Source organism: Malaclemys terrapin, chromosome 8 (genome assembly GCF_027887155.1).
Source record: "Malaclemys terrapin pileata isolate rMalTer1 chromosome 8, rMalTer1.hap1, whole genome shotgun sequence".
NCBI lineage: Eukaryota > Metazoa > Chordata > Testudines > Emydidae > Malaclemys > Malaclemys terrapin.
Window position 1 is genome coordinate 66,548,370 of NC_071512.1, and position 20,157 is coordinate 66,568,526.

The window sequence follows — 20,157 nt, forward strand, 5'->3', positions numbered from 1 at the left end:
TAAACTTACAGATTCTGTCTGCATCTCTAAGATCAGCCTTTCCTATCCATCCACACAGCTAAAATTCTTTTATTCAGGATCTCATTATCTTGCATCTCGATTACTGCAGTATCCTTCTTCTTTGAGTGATTGTTCACGTCCATTACACATTAGGTGTGCGCGCATTGCGTGCACGGACGTTGGAAACTTTTTCCCTCAGCGGCTCCCATTGGGCCGGCAGGGGTCCCCCTCTCCCCCTCCTCCCCCCGCCAGAGCGGCACCCTGCTCTAGCATATATATACACCTGCCGGCCCGACCCTCCCTCAGTTCCTTCTTATCGTCCGTGATGGTGTTGGAACAACTCTTATCTCTCACCTGAGAGTGTCCCTTAGTATTAATGTTAGCAGTTATCAATTCTTTAGAAGACAGTTAAGCTCTTCTGTTTTAGGTGTTTGGATAAATCCCGACACCGGTCCTGGGCAGCGGGGCATGCCGCATGCCCAAGGCTTCAAGGCTTGTGCCACGTGCCGCAAGCCTATGCCAATTGGCGATCCCCACGACTCTTGTCTCCGTTGCCTGCGGGAATCGCACCAGAAAGAGCGCTGCAAGATCTGTAAGGCCTTCAAGCCCAGAACTAAGAAAGAGAGAGACTTTCGGCTTAAGCAGCTGCTCATGGAGGCTGCATTACAGCCGTCCACTTCGACTCATCCGGCCGCGGTACCTTCAGCCTCGGTGCGGAGTGCCCCGGCATCGGTTCGTGATCCTGCACTGGTGGGGCACCCTAAGCCTACGGCACCGAAACAACAGGACCGCCCCTGGCACCGGTCGTCTTCGCCAACAAAATCGAAGGCCCAACCCAAGGCCCGAGGACGCTCCCCACTTAAAAAGGTAGTGCCCGTGAAGGACTTGAGTGCGCCCAAGGGCATTGCTGCCCCAGGACAGATCCCGGTGCCAGTGGCTCCAGCGCAGAAAGGCCCGTCGAGCCCCGGGATAAGTGCATTGAGTGAAGAGGAAGGGCTGGAGGAGCTTTTGGAACAGCCCTCCACACCAGACATGTTTGAGGCAGCAAGGGACCTCATCAAATTGTCCGCGGAGAGCCCCCTCCAGGCCAAAGACAAGCATCCGGGGCCGACACCGAGACTGCCATCCAGAGGCAAGCCGGCATTGGTGCGCCCATCAAGGTCATCATCTCGGCACCATTCACGGCGCTGATCCCAGTCAAGCTCCGCCTCGGTGGACTCCTGGCTACCCTCGGCGCAGAAAGCCTCACAGGCGTCTGGCCCTAGCAAACGCCCGGCACCGGTCCAGCGTTCCCCGGCTCCTTATTCAAACAGGCACCGGGACATGTCAGTGACGCGATCCCCGAGACCGACCACTAGCAGTCGTTCCTGGTCCCGAGGGCACCAGTACCGGTCCTGGTCCAGGTCGACAAGGCGCCACTCCCGATCCCGGTCACGAAAGCACCACTCTCTGACCCCGGACCGGCACCGTTCCATGACACAATCATGGCCCTCAAGGTCACCGTCCGTGGTTTCTGAGGCAGACTCGGGCCATTCCAAAAGGTCTACTCGTCCGGGGGCCTCCAGTTAAGGATCGCTAATCAGCAAGCGATTCTGAACAGGCACAATTTCAATTTTTGGGCATCAGTCTCCAAGTTTAAGGACTCCCTGTCTCAGGGTTCACAACCCGAGTTCTCAGCCATCGTGGACGAAGGGAAGGCGGTGGCCAAAACCTCTCTGCAGGCCTCCCTTGACTCCGTGGATGCAGCTGCCAGGACAGTCACGTCAGGAGTGGTGATGAGGCGCTCGGCATGGTTACAGGCTTCAGGCCTTCCACCAGAGGTGCAAAACACCTTACAAGACATCCCGTTCGAAGGGTCAGGCTTGTTCTGAGACCAAACGGATGCCAGGCTACATAGTCTCAAAGACTCGCGAGCAACCCTCAAGTCGTTGAGAATGCACACCCCAGCGACACAGAGGAAGCCTTTTAGGCCCCAACCTCCGCAGCAGAGACAGTACCACCCTCGCCCCAGGCAGGAACCGTACCGCAGAAGGGGCAGGGACAACAGGCATAGGCAAAACAACACGCCTAACCAAAGCCAAGGCTAAGGCAAGCTGCAGCCTGGCAACAAGCAAGGATTTTGAAGTTGCGATCGAGGACAGCGTACTGACCCTCATACCGGATCCTCCCCTATGTTTCAGGGACCGTTTGTCCCATTTCTACCGTGCTTGGTCCTGTATAACATTGGACCATTGGGTCCTTCGCACGGTGGAGGTGGGATACACTCTTCAGTTCTCCTCGCCCCCTCCCTCCTATTCCCCATCCCTGTCCCTCTTCAGGGACCCCTCTCACGAGCAACTCCTTATACAGGAGGTGCAGGTGCTCCTCAGAGCAGGGGTGGTGGAAGAGGTCCCTCCAGACCTAAGAGGGAAAGGGTTCTACTCCAGATATTTCCTTATCCCCAAAGCAAAAGGGGGTCTCCACCCTATTTTGGACCTTCACAAACTAAACAAATTCTTAGTGAAGGCCCGCTTTCGCATGGTCTCCCTTGGCGCTATTATCCCATCCCTGAATCCGGGGGATTGGTACGCTGCCCTCGATATGAAAGATGCGTATTTTCACATCGCCATCCGCCCTGCTCACCGGCGGTTCCTGCGTTTCACCATCAACCAACACCATTTCCAATTTACGGTCTTGCCCTTCGGCCTGGCAACGGCCCCTCGAGTGTTCATGAAATGCATGTCCGTGGTGCCAGCCTTTCTTCGAAAAATAAAGATGTGGGTATACCCGTACTTGGACGACTGGCTCCTCGCGGGCAGGTCAGAGGATGAGGTTCGCTCCCACGTGGCACTGGCATTACATGTGTTCCACAAGCTCGGTCTCTTGGTCAATGTGCCCAAGTCCTCACTGATCCCCACACAGAAACTGGACTTCATAGGGGCAGTCCTAGACTCGGTGGAGGCACAAACAAGTCTTCTAGTTCCCAGGTTCCTGGCCATTCAAAGAGCCGTAACCTCCATTCAACAATTTCCCACAACCACAGCCAGATGCTGTATGCAGCTCCTGAGGCACATGGCGGCTTGCACACACGTAGTCAGACATGCCCGCCTGAGACTCAGACTGTTACAGCTGTGGCTAGCCCAAACGTATCGCCCCAGCAGAGCCCTCTTGTGACAATCCCAGCTCAGGTGTCGAACTCCCTCCGCTGGTGGCTCGATCAACAGCAAGTTTGCGAAGGAGTCCCCTTCACTGCACTGCAGCCCACCATGATGCTAGTAACAGATGCGTCAGACCTGGGCTGGGGGCACATTAGGGGACCTACGAACCCAGGGCTTATGGTCCAGGGAAGAAAAGTTGCTCCACATCAATGTGAAGGAGTTAAGGGCAGTTCGCCTCGCCTGCCAGACCATTCACACTACCATAGAAGGCCACAGTGTGTCAGTTCTGACCGACAACTCTACCGCCATGTTCTACATAAACAAGCAGGGCGGGTCTAGATCCTCCCCCCTCTGTCACGAGGCGCTTCTCCTACGGGACTTCTGTATCACCCACTCAGTTCAATTGGTGGCAGCATATCTTCCGGGTATCGGAGTTGAGAGCCCTCACTTCGGAACCCCCTATACAGTTTTTTATAAAGACAAGGTACAGCTGAGACCGCACCCCAAATTCCTCCCTAAAGTGGTCTCACAATTTCATATGGGGCAGGACATTTGTTTACCGGTGTTCTTCCCCAAACCCCATACGGACCCAAGCCACCACAGCCTGCATACCCTCGATGTCCATAGAGCCCTGGCGTTCTATCTGGAATGGGCCAGGCCATTTTGCAAGTCGACACAACTGTTCATTGCCATTGCGGAGAGAATGAAAGGCCAGCCTATCTCGGCACAACGATTATCATCATGGATTGTGCTTTGCATCCGCACATGCTATGAGCTCGCCAAAGTACCAACCCTGGCGATCAGGGCTCACTCAACTAGGGCCCAAGCATCCTCGACGGCTTTCTTGGCGCAGGTTCCACTCTAGGAAATCTGTAAAGCGGCCACCTGGTCGTCGGTGCATACATTCACAGCCTATTATGCAGTCCATCATCAGACCAGAGAGGACGTGGTGGTCAGCAGGGCTGTGCTTCCATCAATTGTTGCTTGACTCCTACCCTCCTCTAATGGTAAGCTTGTGAGTCACCTAATGTGTAATGGACGTGAACAATCACTCGAAGAAGAAAAGACGGTTACCTACCTTTTCGTAACTGTTGTTCTTCGAGATGTGTTGTTCACGTCCATTAACTTCCCACCCTCCTTCCCCTCTGTCGGAGTCACCGGCAAGAAGGAACCGAGGGAGGGTTGGGCCGGCAGGTGTGTATATATATGCTAGAGCGGGGCTCCGCTCTGGTGGGGGGGGGACCCCTGCCGGCCCGACGGGAGCCGCTGAGGGAAAAAGTTTCCGACGTACATGCACGCGACACACGCACACCTAATGCATAATGGACGTGAACAACACATCTCGAAGAACAACAGTTACGAAAAGGTACATAACCCTCTTTTCTCTTTGGCCTTGACAACTGCAACCTTGCCCTGCTCATCTCCATACAGAATATTACTGCAAAGACTATTTTTCTGGCCTGTCACTTTGTCACCCCTCTTTTGCATTCCTTCATTAGCTCCACCTTCTGTATCACATGAAACATAAGCAAATTATCAACACTTTCAGAGCCCTGGTGGCTTATCCTCACCTGACCTACCATCTCTTACTTGTTGTTGAGATATTAACACCGGCTTTCTCCCTTACTGCTCTGATACTTAGGAGGATCTCCTAGTTGACAAGGTAGTTTTGAGGATGTTATCTTCCTTCAGATCCCTCCTTAAATGCTCCTTTGCCATGATGCCTACAAAAGTCTTGATAATGATTAAGCCTCTGGTGTGCTGAGACTTCTGTCTATCATGGTGACTAAAATTATATCATTGTTTCCTGGTACTCCCTCATTTGTCTGTCTCTAGCCAACTGCTGCCTCTTGTCTTATACTTAAATTGTAAGCTCCTTGTGGGAGGGACCATCTTTTTGTTCTGTTTGTACAGCGCTTAGCACAGTGAGGTACTGGTCCATGGCTAGGGCTCATAAGTGCGTGATAATATACAAATAACAACAACTGTGACCTTGAACTTGATTTGAAATACTTTGGGAAGCCAGTGTAGGGAGTGAAGGACACGTTTGATGTGCTTATGGTTGCCTTTGTTGCTGAGGAGAAGCGCTGCTGCTTTCTGTTCTAGTTAGAGTTTTGTAAGTTGCACAGGTATATCATGTTGCTGTAGTCCAATTGAGATATGCAGTGAATAACTGAGGCCAGGTCATCATCTGGTGGGATGGAGTCTTACAGCCAACTAGGGATGATGGAAAGCGTTAATCACAGATGCTGCTGTGTGAGAGCACAGTGTCAGCAAGGAATCAAAAAAAAAAAAAAGTCCTAAACCGTGGTCTGAATTGACCAGTTGTGGGTGTGTCTCTTCACCCAAAGAAGACGGAAACATGGCTGCAAAATTTTAAAATGCTATCCTCTGCCCTCCAGCATTAGCTCTGTCTTACTCAGGTTCAGGTTCAGCCAGCTGAATAGAGTACATTGAAATTGTTCCAATTGTTAATTTCCCTCATTTTTAAAAAATTGTGCCTTTTTCCCAATCTGATTTTGTCTAGCTTCAGTAATTGCATCTTGTTATACATCTGTCTGCTAGATTGAAGTGCTCTCTATAACCAGATTTCTGTTCCCCATATATTTATTTACAGACTTGAATTGTCACCCCTTAATCTTCTCTTTAATAAGCTAAATAGATTGAGTTCCTTGAGCCTGTTGTTCTAATATGTTTTCCAATCCTTTAATTATTCTCATGGCTCTTCTCTGAAGCCTTTTCAGTTTTGCAACATCCTTTGTGAGTTGTGCACAGCAGAACTGGACATACTATTCAGTAGCGATTGCAGCAGAACCAAATACAGAGGTAAAATAGCCTGTCTACTCCTACTCGAAATTCCCATTTATGCATCCAAGGATTTCATTAGCCCTTTTGGACAGAGCATCAGGGTTTGGAGTTCAAGCTCAGCGGATTAGCCACCATAACCCTCAAATTGTTTTCAGTTACTGCTTCCCAGCATAGACTCCCTCATCCTGTAAGTATGGTCTACAGTCTTTGTTCCTAGATGTATGACTTTACATTTGGCTGTGTTTAAATCTATATTGTTTGGTTGAGCCCAGCTTTGCAAGTGATCCAGATTGCTCTGTGCCAGTGACCCGTCCTCTTCACTATTTACCACTACCCCAATCTTTGTCATCTACAAACGTTATCAGTAGTAATTTTGTTAGCTTCCAGGTCATTGACAAACAAGTTAAATAGCGTATGGCCAAGATCTGATATCGTGGGATGCCAGTAGAAGCACATCCACTTAGTGATGATTCTCTGTTTACAGTTATGTTTTGAAACCTTTCAGTTATCCAGTTTTCAAAATGCAGTGTGAAATCAAGTCAAATCCCCTATAGAAGTCTATTACCTTTATCAGCCAAACTGACGTTCTTATCAAAAATAAATATCGAGTTAGTTTGACAAGATCTGTTTTCCATAAATCCATGTTCATGGGCATTAATTATATTAATTGAGTCCAATATCAGCCATTCCATTATTATTTATTAATAGCAATAGACTGTACTAAAAATAATTTCCCAATTTTAAAGCTGCATTAACTAAATAGAGCAGTAAACTTACAGATTTTATAATTTTTCAAGTATTGATCTACTTTATGTATTAGATCTTTCTTTTCTAGCATCCAACTCCCTCTTTCTGTTGTTGAAGAAAGTAATGTTTCTTCATAGTGTTATTCATGATGAAAACATCTTTTAAATACAAGAACAATGATTTAGGGAAAAAACGTTTTAATTAAACCTATTTGTTTACTAGCAGTACACTAGAAAAATCTCAGTATTCTTAGGTTTTAGAATATGCTGTAATGCCTACAGTGTTTAAAGTATCAAAATAATGTATCTGTTTTTTCTTTGTGTCATGCTACAAACTGATTTTAAAGAGAGATAAATATTTTCAACATCTTTAGGTGGTTTCTGAGAATTCAGTGAGGAAGAATTTATACTATAATAATATCTTGGCTTTGTTTCACTTGTCGGTCATTGGAGGCTTCAGTTTGTATTGCAGTTAAGGTGTTATACTAGGCTAAACTCTGTAAAATGCTAGCATTTGTTCTTCTTTTTCCCCATCATCAATCTTTCACACTCATATCAAACCCCTAATGTATCAGCAGATTTCCCAGAGCTACTGGTTAAAATTACCTTTGCTTTTGGTAAACTATGAACCTTCAAACCTCAGTGTTTTCAGCTGCCCCCTGCGGATTCTGTGAAGCCTCTTTCTGGCACATTTCTCACTGCCAGTTACTTGTTTTATGTTTTAGAGCAACAAAAGCTGTAGATCTGTAACCTGTTAAGAGCCAGATTACTATTAAACTTGTTTTTCATTGTTAAATGAATTGTGCCAACAAAACGTGCAGCGGAACACTAAATCATGGTATTTATTAATAGGTGCAAAGAGTGAAAGTTTTGAAGGCATTGTTTTCTCTGGAAATCTTGAGCTCAGATATAATTTAACAGTTATACAAAAAGGATAATAAAAGTATGAAATGTGCTGTTGTTGTGTAATTACAATTTTTAGTTTCCTTTTCTGACAGCTTTTTTTAAATTGGCAAATTTACATGGTATGTTGGAATAAGAAACAATGTCAACGCATAAGCCATCTGTAAGTATAGATGGCATTATGTCATATGCAGTACTTAGGTTGTCAGAATACCATTAAACTTACATACTGTAAAAATATTACTCTTGGGAAGTTAGGGTGGAATAACAGTCTAAAAGTTTAAATAAACCATTCTTTTCCGTTCTACTTATTCTTCTGGCTATGTTATTGAATTTGGTGTTTGTAAAACTTCCCTCCACCCCCAACCATCCCTTCTTGACCGTCCTTGGTTGTGAGTAAATATGAACATCCTGAGAGGATGGATGGTTTTCTCACAGTACTCTGTCATTTTGAGATGCTCTTTTCTATCCCAACCCACCTATCTTTAAACTCTTGGTCAATTCACAATTGTGATGATTCTGCACTCAGGCTAATGCTGGGAGATAATTCCTCTAGTTTGAGCTGATACCCTCCTTTTCCGGAAAGTGAGGATGTCTCTTTTTAAACACTTGCAGGGCCAGATCCTCCTTGTGATACAATATATGGCCCACATGTGTCTGCATATCTGAGAAAAGATTTTGTTCTGAGCCTCCACTGATCTAGAATGTGGTTATCAGTGCTGTTCCCAAAGTTATATTTCCATCCTAAACAAAACTATAAATTACCAGCAGGCATGGGCTGATTGTGATGATATGATACCAATATCTCTAATTTTGAGAATTAGAATTTTCACCCTTGGAAATCCTAGAAATATCTTACTCTGTTACTGAAAAAGTGTGATAATACCTTGGTGAGTCCTCAACCCTTACAAAATACGTAGTACATTATGATGAGAACAATAAAACAAAAAAGCACACCTTTGGGAATAATTAAACAAAAATATTAATTAAATGGCCTTTTCTATAGAAGCGAAACATCTTGCCTTTTCAATATAAAGACAAATCTTGGTTATCCAAACTTGTGATATCTGCTCCGCTGCCAAAATTCATATAATGATTTATCTCAACCTCTAGTTCTGAAAGGCAAAAGTAAATGAGATTTTTTTTTAATGATTTAGACTCAATAGAACGGGATGAGGTTGTAATCTTTTATTTTTTTAAAAACTAATGTTGCCATTTGTAGTTAATGTACTGATTTAAGTTTTCTTCTAATTCATAAGATATTTAGCTTAAAATAAATTCAATATTTATTAGATTCAGCTCATTCCTATTCAGTACACATTGCTTACCAAGAATAACTACTTGGCCATTCCCAACAAAATTCAAATAAAAATGAGTGAATGTCTTTGTCTCCAGTTGTCAAAGTTTGAATTTATTAATTTACTGTTATTCAAAAAAAAAAATTGCAGCAGAGTTGGGAATAAAGTAAAAATAAGTTGATAAACCAAAAATTTCCACTGGCTTTATTTTTTGCAACTTTGTTTTTGGTTAATACCTATCAGTCAACCCTGAGGTTTAAAATATTTTTAAAAAGAAGAAATAATTTATTGAAGATTTAAAGTTTTAAAGAATTCTTCCAAATCTCTTTTCAGAGAGTTCAGTTTGAAGTTTTTTTTGGTTGCTTCAAACAAAAAACAAAAACCACTTTAAAAGTGTTTTACAGGTTTATTTTTATTACAGAAAAATTAGTGACAATAATTCAAAATAAAACATCTTCATTAAAATAGTAACATTTTTAGTGCCAATATATGTTTATACATGTATATTTGTATGTGTTTTCAACTGCTATATATGCATCGTCACATTAAAAAAAATTATTTTATTGTTATGCATGACATATTTATTATCATGCATGATTTATATATAAGATAAGAATAATTTTCCACCCTAAATATTACAATATTTACAATGGTATAGATTTCAGTAGAGCAATATTTTTCATTTAAAAATACTTCTGCGTTTATTGCAGTGGGTACGCCTTATTACATGTCTCCAGAGAGAATACATGAAAATGGATACAACTTCAAATCTGACATCTGGTCTCTAGGCTGTCTACTATATGAGGTAACATTGATAAATCCAGTAAGCTTAATACATTGATGTGCTTTAGCTTTATTAGATGTATCAGTTTCTGTTCTAGGATTCATCTGTATATTTTGCTTCTTAACGAGATAGCCATTTAGTGAGAAGCTGCTTTTAAGCTAAATATAAGTATAGATAGCTAAATATAAAAATAATGCCATGTGAGCTTTTACAGTAATTTCAAAATATGTTATGATTGACCTGATCAAGACTTGCCTTTTAGTGAACTTTCTAAAAATACATAGATAGTAATCTGTTGAAGACTTTAGGCTTAGTTTCGTAAGGATTATAGTCTTGAATGTCGAATGAAAAGCATTTTTTTTCTAAATTTCTCTAAATGTTTTAACTGGCTTTAACAAAATACAACTATGAAAACAATGCATATATGCATTCAGCATATGTAATAGAACGGATTGAGAGTATGTGGTTAATTAAAATAAAAACAATTGAAGTATATTTTTAAACTCAAGTTTCATTTGTTTGCAGTTACCAGAAATCTGACTAAAAATAAAGAAATGAGACTACAATGCACACATATGCATCACTTGGTTTAATTTTTATGAGCATAGCTTTTGAAGCAGCAGTTAAAAAAGATTGGCTTATCTTCAGTTTTCTTTGCTTGCAATTACTGAACTTCGATACATTTATTAAGCCCTAAAATATAAACATAAATTAGGTTATGTATAAATACCTGTATATAACAATGGGCAATGAAAAAGTAACGATGTATGGCAAACTTCCTACAAAATTAATGAGTTTTGCCTTAATAAAGGCATGCAAGATTGGCCCATAATTAACTACATCCTCATACTTTATAGTGTATCTTTTTACAGATCTACGGAATATAAACTTGTGTTAAATAATGTTTTGAACAAGTACCTTTCCCACTATATAAGACAATATCTATTTGCAGTCCAAACTCACCCCCTTCTTGGAGCTCAGCTTTATTGATAAAGAAATGAACAATAAAAGAACAAAGTTCAGCTAAATACCTCTTTCTAGGCATAGTTGAATCTAGGGTTTCTCCCTTTGGATTCCTTTACCCACACCTAAATCCTCTCTCTCTATATCCAGGTGAGGCAATAAGCCATCTGCTCCATTGAGGGTGCGCTATACTTCAATTAAAAAAACCCATGGCTGGCCCGTGGCAGCTGACTCAGGTTTGCATGGCTGAGGCTGCAGGGCTGTTTATTTACAGAGTTGATGTTCAGGCTTGAGCTGGAGTCTGGACTTTATGACCCTGCAAGGTGGGAGGGTCCCAGAGTTCAGGTTCCTGCTACCTCAGCCGGAACATCTACACTGCAATTAAGCAGCTCCTCTTGAGTCGGGTGGCATGAGCCACCTGCGGATGTCTAACTGTAGTGTAGACATGCCCTGAGTCAGCAGAACTCACTTAACTCCAGCAAGTTCAGCATCTCTAACAGCCTATACCACATATGGGTGAATTGCCTTCAGTTTTTTATATTAAGTATCTTACACACACACACTTACTAAAACAGTGCCATAAATGTGAATATCTTTATATACGCAAATTATATTTCTGCCCCAAAGAACTTGCAATTCTGCACACAATTATTACTTTCAGTCATGGGGACTATTCACAGTAGTAAGTACTACATCTGGTAGCAAATGTTTGCAGGATTGGCCCTAATTTGAGACTTGATTGTGCGTGGGGATTCCCTAGCATTGATATCTGTGCTCTTGCAGTGTTCCATCCTTGAAATGGATGGGATTCACACAAGAACAAATAGAAACATTAATCTCATTTCAGGATGAGGGCCTTGAGGAGAATGTCTTGATTTTGATGTTATTAATTGTGGGTTTGTTATTTTTAAACTTGGGATTATGTTTATATGGAAACAATAAATGAAACATTCAGTAAGCAGTTAGTGCATAAAATATTTTGTGTTTTTACAGTTAATTTATAATCCAAAAAAAAAAAAAAATTATCAGATAGGAAGAAGCATGACTTGCAGTTCACAAGAATTATTTTCTGAGCTTGTCATTTTGGTATTGTGTACAGTATATTAAATACAGTGTGTGAATTTGGAGTATTTCTTTTTTATTTGGGCTACTTTGAAGTAATTACTTTGAAGTAATTTTAGAAGAACTTAATAGAATAGACAGCAGGACATGTCTTACAGAAATAGAATCTGTTTTGCCATCTTTTATGACCAAATAAATACCCACTTGAATATTTTTCCTCAGATGATTTTTAGAATTTCCATATGGCAATAAATTATTTTCAGTGGTTTGAAAAGTTTTACCTGGATGGTACTTAAATATGACATTTAGAGAACAGAACAGTTGTTATATTTCCTATATTCAAATGTATTATATAATTGCACTGTATCAAATAATCTTCAAAATATATTTCTAATGGTTAGGCTTTTGAGGCTTTATTTACATTATTGTTAATTTTGCAACATGATAGACTTTGCTTTTTTGCTGGTCCTTTGCGTGTATCATGGAAATATTAGGCATTGTAAACTCGTGTTAGAACATGTAAATAATTCTTATTTTTGTTCGTTGTTTTTTCAGGTGTGTGTGTGGGGGCAGGGGGCGGGGCGGAAGGTCTTGAGATGCTTTCAAGTTATGGACTAATAATTGGCTTTCTCGAATTTGCCTATCAGTGCAGTTTTCCCCCTAAGCAGATTTCCCCAAATCAAATCCATTCAGTTGTTGATTCTACAAGATAAAACAGGAGACTCAGAGAGACCTAAAAAGAGTTTAATAACTGTTGCATGCTATCTTTTCAGTTCTGCAGTTTTCCTTCTTTTATAAGGGGTGCTGACCCACTTTTAGGCTTGTTGCATGCGCTAATTAAATCACTCATCAAAATAAAGCCATACAGTATTAAAGGTAACTAAATCTTGTTCCCTCTGTCTCTGATAGATGTTTTGTGTATCATTTGCATTTTAAAGTGTTTATTGTATTAATTTCTTGGTTAATGCTAATACAGTTTTTTAAATTTCTCCAATTTAGTTAGGGGAAAATTCTGGCTTGTTCATGACCTCTCAATAAAGGTCTAATTGACATTCTATTAAACCGCCTCTCAGTTATGTTTTAATTTGATTTAATATTTAAATTATAGGAAATTAGTTAGATTCTAGTTAATATTGCATTATATTATTTTGTATCCTATCCTACTAAAAGGTTTACTGTTTAATAATAAATATTAACACTGCATAGCTACTAAGGTTTTTGAAAGCATGTTTTAGACTCTAAAAATTAGACTTTCAAATATTCCTGAAACCTCAAAAACACTACTACTGCAGTTTTAATTGATATGCAACAAAGTAGACTTTACTAATTAAAATCAAGATGCTGTGCTTTTGCTACATGGACCTTTACATGGAAAAGTAGGTTTTACACATTTCCTTTTATTGTTCAGCGCAGCAATTGCATCCTTACAGGGTTGTAGGTTGGTGGCTTACAGTTCAAAAAAAAAGAGAGCTGCCACCAGCCCCGAAGACAGACAGTGGGCTTTCGTCCCTCAGCCACCCCCAGAATACTAATCAGGAAAGTCAGACCCTGGAGGTCAGGGAGCAAGTCAATCATTCTAGCGATCGTCTCAGTGTGGAGGATCAAATTAGCCTGAAAAATTCAGCTGCTGGGAGGAGAGGGCGAGCAGCTGTCAGGGGCAGCAGCGAGATGCACTAATGAACCAGATGAATAGTGCAAAAGCTTGAAAATAAAAACAGGACAGTTGACATTTTTCATCTGTCAAAGCAGGAGATGCATGAAAATATAGTATTCCTGTTTTAACTCCTTAGGGGACATTTGGATTTTTTTTAACACTGCAGCATTCAAACAAAAGTACTTTTTAATGAACACCTAGTGTACAAAAATGAGTATCTGTGCATTTATTTAGAATTTCTGCACATGTATGGATTCTGTGGTTGATTTTTGTTCTTTAGGCCTCCATTTTTAACATTATTTTAAAGATAAAATATGCTGTCATGTAAATCCAGGAATTACCATTATAAGAGTAGTACATTTCTAGAATTATTTTTCTTGGGTGCAATCTTACATTTGTCTTGGAATTGTTAAAAACCAGTATTTTTATTTCAAGTTAATATGAAATTAATATACAAAACTAGATTGGGTTTTATATCAAATATAATGAAAGTATATCAAATTATTTTTTTCTAATTTTTCTTTTCATATTTGTTTCCCATAATATCAGTTATCAACAGTGCTTAGGCCGTGAAAGAGTTAAAGTTCTATCTGGAGGACCATAAGACAGATGAGAGCCATTTTCAGCTTGTCCTGTCCCTGCTGAAGCTCACTGAGTAGCACAGCATGGACTAGCGTGTTTCACACACACGCTGCATGTCTGGGGAATGTACACATTGTCCTTCCAAAATCAAACTTATTAGCACATGTAGAAATGGGTGACTGGCTTTGGGGCAGCATTGCGCTCAAAGCAGCATTCGTGCAGCTACGGTTCAAAGATTTAGAAGGTTTTGAACAGAATGCAAAGATTTTAAATGAATTTTTAAGTTAGTAATCCCGCTAACCACAGTATTTGTCTGCACTTTAAATGTCAAGTTATAGTACCGTCTTAAAATAAATGTTAGGTTCACTGATGTCATTTTTAAGTTGCTCATTTTTTTAACAGAATTCTCCCCAAAAGGTGCTCATGTTTCTTGATTGCACATGAAAGTTGCACTGATGCCTGCAGATTGAGGATTTTTAAAATCTTTGAGCTACTGCTACAGGATATATCTGCAATACATTGCAAGCTGCCTTTTGAATAGACTATGGCATTCCACATAGAGTCTAGACTACATTTTTTTCAAGATTCCTTTCTTTTTTTCAATGTGTTGAATTGTATACGAAATAGCATTCGATAGCATTTTCTTAATTTTTAAACTGTAGTAAGGTATCTAAGTGGTGGTCCAAAGCTACTACTGCTATCCAGTATTTAATTGTTGCTTTAGACCATATATTTTCTCCAATTAAATAGGATGAGTAATTGTTTGTTTTCAACGGATCTTGTGAAAGAAATGTCATTGTTTTATTTTGTCTTTTGCATTTGGGACATGGGAGACCTTATATCTTAACAGCATAAACTGTGGCTAATAACTCAATTTTGCTTACACTAGATTATGAAGTATAAACCAATTATTACAGTATATGAACTATTATGATCAGTATTGCACCATAAATCTGTCCATTAAGTAAGCACACCGGTTTATATTAACAGTTTTAGAACTGTTGCATTAGTGCTATAAGCAGAGCAGTCAATCAGAAGTTGGTATGAAATCTTACCATTAAAATAGATTTTTTAGCAAAATATTCCTTTTAAAAAAAAATCTATGTACATTTAACTATGTAATTTTTTTATACAGATGGCTGCACTGCAGAGTCCCTTTTATGGTGACAAAATGAACTTGTACTCTCTGTGCAAGAAGATAGAACAGTGCGACTATCCACCTCTTCCTTCAGATCACTATTCAGAGGAAGTAAGTAATTTTCCTTTCCATGAGCCAGATCCTCAGCTTATGGAAACTGGCATAATTCTAGTGAAATCAATGGAGATACGCCAGTTTATCCCATCTAAGGATCTGTCCCATGTGTTTACCTGTGTTGTTATACTTGCCTAAATGTTAACGTCTATGATGACATTTCTGGTATCCTTTTTAAAAATGATTGGATTTATTGGTTCAAGGAGCACGTTATTTCCTCCTTAATTTCTTCGACCTGTTAACAAAGGGTCACTCATTCTCTATATTATATGATGAATTTAAAAAAAAATTACTCACAAATATGATTGACACAGTTGACTTTTCCAGAATACACGATACATACTCCGTGTCGTAGTGGGATTGAACCTTATATCTATATTATGTGTTTCTAAAAGCACAGTTATAGAAAATGGCTCTCATCTATCTTATGTGGCACAATAAATTGGTGAACTAGCCTTTCTTTAGAGATTTAGATAACAATAAATGTGGATTAAGTTGCTAGTAAAAATGAGTTTTGGTCCCCACCTGATCCCAATTTATCCCTATTACAAATTTTACCACACAATTTGGCACAGATGACACTCTTCAAAAGAGAGTGGCCAATGCCTGTAGTAAGAGGGGATTTTCAAGTTAGGATTGGAGAAGCATACCAAGAATATGCCCCTACAATGGATGGCTCAAGCCAACGCTAATCGTTTTTCACGAGTATCAGTGCACCAGGTTTTGTTTTGTTTTGTTTTGTTTTTTTAAAAGGCAGTAAAATAAAAGGAAAGCAAAAGAAGAGGGGAAAATACATGCAAATATTTTTTCTAAACTATCATGACCTCACTTGAGAAAAATATAAATGTGTATATGTTAACAGACTGAAATTCCAGTTTTGAAATACTTTCCCACTTTGAAACAAATGGAGCAAAGTGATAAAAGCTGCAAACCAGAGAAGAGGTATTAGCAACTAATTCTAATTTAATTCAGTCTCCATGAATTAAAATTTTGTTGAAAATGGATATAAACACTACATCTGAAATGTTTTTAATAAACATAAAGCTTTGTGCTACTTTGCTTAAGGAATGGAAGTTGTAATTCTGCACCATGAATCTATTGTTTTCAAAGACAGGGACTATTAATAAAAGATTGCTGTCCGGTTTCTCTTTGTTTTGTCATATTTATGGGGACAATTTTTTTCCTCTGTGAATAAAATTGGACTTAAAAAAGATAATTAGAATGCCGTTACGAAGGATGTAATGGTGATCTATCCTTTATGTAGTTTATGCAGTATGTCTCTGGCTTTCCAATTAATTGTTTTACATTGGCCATTTTTAATTATTATTTTTTGTAGGATACAAATATGGCAGTTCATATAACCAACTTCAGAACGGGAGGTCTAGAAATACAGTAGGGTGTGAACAGTAATGCAAAATGATAGCAAAAATGTCAGGGGCCGTTCTTTGTTGTGTCATTCATGCTGTCTTCCTTTTTCCATGAAGCGCATGAATATTTCACATATCGGCATCCTCATCCTCTATTCTTCTTGACTAATTTTCAGACTGTCTGAATTTGCATTTCACATGGTAGCTGATTAGGAGATGCCGAGTGCAGCAGTGAAGCCTCAGCAGGCGGTTACCATGGTGACCTTCAGCAGGATTTTAATGATGATACCACTAGTGGTTTGTTGAAGTCGGCCTGCCTGCAGGGCTACTTCACTGCAGCTAAGTGTGAAGTTGGATATGCGGATTCTCAGCTAAGGGGCAAATATCAAAGTCTGGCCCAGATAGAAGGTCTTAGAGTGGGAAAGGGAAATAGATTCCACCTTTTACTTACTCTGTATAGTTTCCAGTTTTGAAAAGCGATACAAAGCAAAACATGTTATATTTTCCTCATTACAAAATAGATGTGCTCACGCACACAGGATAAATCAGTTGTTTTTAAAATCATTTGGAGTACTAGTGTTTTGTGACAAACTAAAAGAGCAAGAGCTACAATACCCTTTATAAATATAGGAAATAATTACTTAACAAAAGGAATGAAATATATATAAAGTATTAAGAGACTGTAATAATGTTACTTTGCTCTATTGTGACATAAAGAATCTTGCCTAGTATAAAAACGTTTGAAAAATTGCTATGTTAGTAAATGACTTTTTTTCTTAAAAATGTAGCTTTTATTGTGAATGGAAATACTATGCAGACTTGGAACTACTGAAGAAGAAACAAACAGACTAAGTGTTATCTGTCAGTTTATGGTGATGTCCTTCTGCACTAGAAAATTTAGACCTCGGACCTTTATCCAGGTTGGAAGTGTACGCAGTTGAGCAGTAAAGTTTAGAGATTACTGAACTCCTGAAACCCACTTGAATGCCTGATATTCTGTAAAGATTAATTTGATAAAAGAATAAATTCACTCTCAAACAGAAGTGTAAACACTGTAGTTACAAAATGTAAGAAATGTTAAAATACATTTCCTGTACGCTAATTTTAATTAGCTCTGAGATAAAACTGGCATATAAAATTGAACTAACTTATTATAAGGCTCATTTTTATTTTAATGATCAGCATCTGTATTATGAGATCATAGCTTCATAGGAAGTTATCCAAAGATACACATGGTAGATTTTCACTTTTGTATATTTTTGTTCACATTTCTCATAGCTGTAAAGTGCTGACCAATAAAATTGCAGTAGAAGTTGTGACATATTTCCCCAGCAGTGAATCACAAACCAAGATTTTCAAATTACTAGTAACTTTGGGTATCACAATTTTTGGGTCTCCAACTATTGGAATACCTTAAAAATGTTTGATTTTTCTGGCAGTGGGGTCCATTGTGAAAATGAGCCTCTTTCATGGTGTCTCCAGTTGGACAACCAGAATCACTAACAGTTGTTAAAATCATGGCCACAGCATCTAGCACAAAGCATTGCTTTGTGTGTTGGGGAGTGGAGAAGAACTTTATATCCTGATTTAGGTCCCTTTGTGATTTCTCAAGAGTACATGACCAGCAATCCTAACCGATAGGGATATTCCATACACTCCTCAATGATGCCCAAGCAGTATTTAAGCTGAAAAAAAGCCAGCAGATCCAGAGTTGCAGTATTCTCTGCTAGTTTTCTTGCCTGCACTGAGAGATGAATCAGCAAGAATATCTCCTGCTCTGAACAAGAATAATTTTTTTCCAATTTAAAACTGGAGTCTTTACCAAAATTTCAGGTTTTCAGTGCAAAGTTCTTCCCTGTCATAGTTTTAAGTCTTTTTTTCCTGACTTGAGGGACATTTATTTATTTGGTGGCTGACAAACCTGTTAAAGCTTAAGAAATATGTGCTACTGCTCCCTGTCAGGCTAAGCTCCAGGCTAAAGGCAGTGACTGTGCTAAGTCCACAGAGGAAGTTAAGCAGCATAATCAGCCAAAGAAGGATACAGTGAGGAGATGCAACAGGAGGTCCCTACAGTTCAGTCACAGCCGTGTCTGCCTTCAGCATAGAGCCTGATGGCCATCCAGTGCCTTACAGGACAACATTGCTATCCCTGCAGTATAGCCTGCTGACATTAAAATCCTAGGCTTTATTCCCAGGGTTTGTCAATGTCTGCTGTTGTATGAGAACCAGAGGGCCTGACAGAGGCTTCCTGTAATTATTGAAATAGATACTCCTGGCAGTGGGAAAAGGAGCCAGAATCCTACATCAGGCAATCTAGCAACAATTGTCTGCTTTCCTTTCACAAAATATCGGTATAACAATTCTTATGTTCCTGTGTTTACAAAATGTTTCATGGTCATAGCATTTTTCCTGTGCAGGATGAAAGTGAATATTTTACTTTTTCCACATGATTGGTTATTCAAGGATGACACTGAGCAAGAATTCCAAGAATCAATGTGTGCCACCATCATGATGTTGGGCACTTATCATGAACTCTGGTGACTCCACAGTCCCAGTTTGTTCTTTAAAGTACTGATGAACCCTATTAGACCCAGCTCAACTCTGAACTTTTCTGGCCCAGGACAGATTCTTGCACATTCTTGATGTGTCAGAAAAGATTTGTCAGATCCAGCAATTATGAGCAAGGATCAAGCTGTAGATACAGACTCTTGACCCAAAGAAGTGTTTTTGTGGTATCCATAATATGGCTCCATATAAGGCAGTCTCAGTGGGCCCACAGTTTATCATTGATCTCAAGGCACCTGGACTCATGCACTATATTGAAAGGACAGATAACTCTTACATATACTGACTTGCTGGTGGCCCAAGGCTCCGAACCACATTCCTCCGAACCACACTGCAGTAGCCACAAGTGTATTCTGGCTAGGATGTGGGGAATACATACAAAGGAGCTTTGAATAAAAGGGACATGGTCTCTTCGGGAAGCCTCCTTACAAACGTTTTCTAGAAATGAGGCAATTCTTTTATACACGGAAAAGTTCCAGAGATATGAAATTGCAAAAGGTGGACAATTAGGACACCACATTTCACATATATTTGAAAATACTTACAAACAATTGTGGCTATAAAGGATGGTTAGGGCTAAAAATATAACTGATTAGTGGTACCATTTTGCCCATTGGTGGTCCTTAGGAGTGAATCTCCATGTTCACTTCTGAAGCTTTGTACTATTACATAATATGTGGTGTGTTAACAGTAGTAATTTCACAGGAAGATGTCATTGCAACTGTACCAAGATTCTGGGGCTGAAATATGCACTTTCAGCTAGATAGAAGTTCAGCTTGCTTAAGAAATTAATAAAAATATTACTAAGTCAAGCAGGGATTATGAATCGGTGGGGGAAAACTTTACCATCCTTTTGTTAGCTTTTGAGATAAACACCTCCATGCATAGTCAGCAGCATGAAAGAAGGATAGAGTGACCTTCCTGAGCAAGGCTCCCTACCCTTTTCATATTTAAATCTTCCTTGAAGACAAACTTCTGTTATGTTGCCTATATTGAGTTTACTTGACATATATTAAATGAAAAAGAATAAAAGAAC

General features: G+C 39.8%; 1 protein-coding gene across 2 annotated transcripts in view; it reads left to right on the forward strand.

The window, feature by feature from the left end:
* Positions 1-20,157, forward strand: part of NEK7 (NIMA related kinase 7) — a 143,040-nt gene that overhangs the window by 111,030 nt on the left and 11,853 nt on the right. For both annotated transcript variants that reach the window (XM_054036937.1, XM_054036939.1), the window contains exons 8-9: positions 9,603-9,697; positions 15,073-15,186. In XM_054036937.1, coding sequence (XP_053892912.1) covers positions 9,603-9,697; positions 15,073-15,186 — 209 coding nt within the window. The remainder of the gene's footprint in view (positions 1-9,602; positions 9,698-15,072; positions 15,187-20,157) is intronic.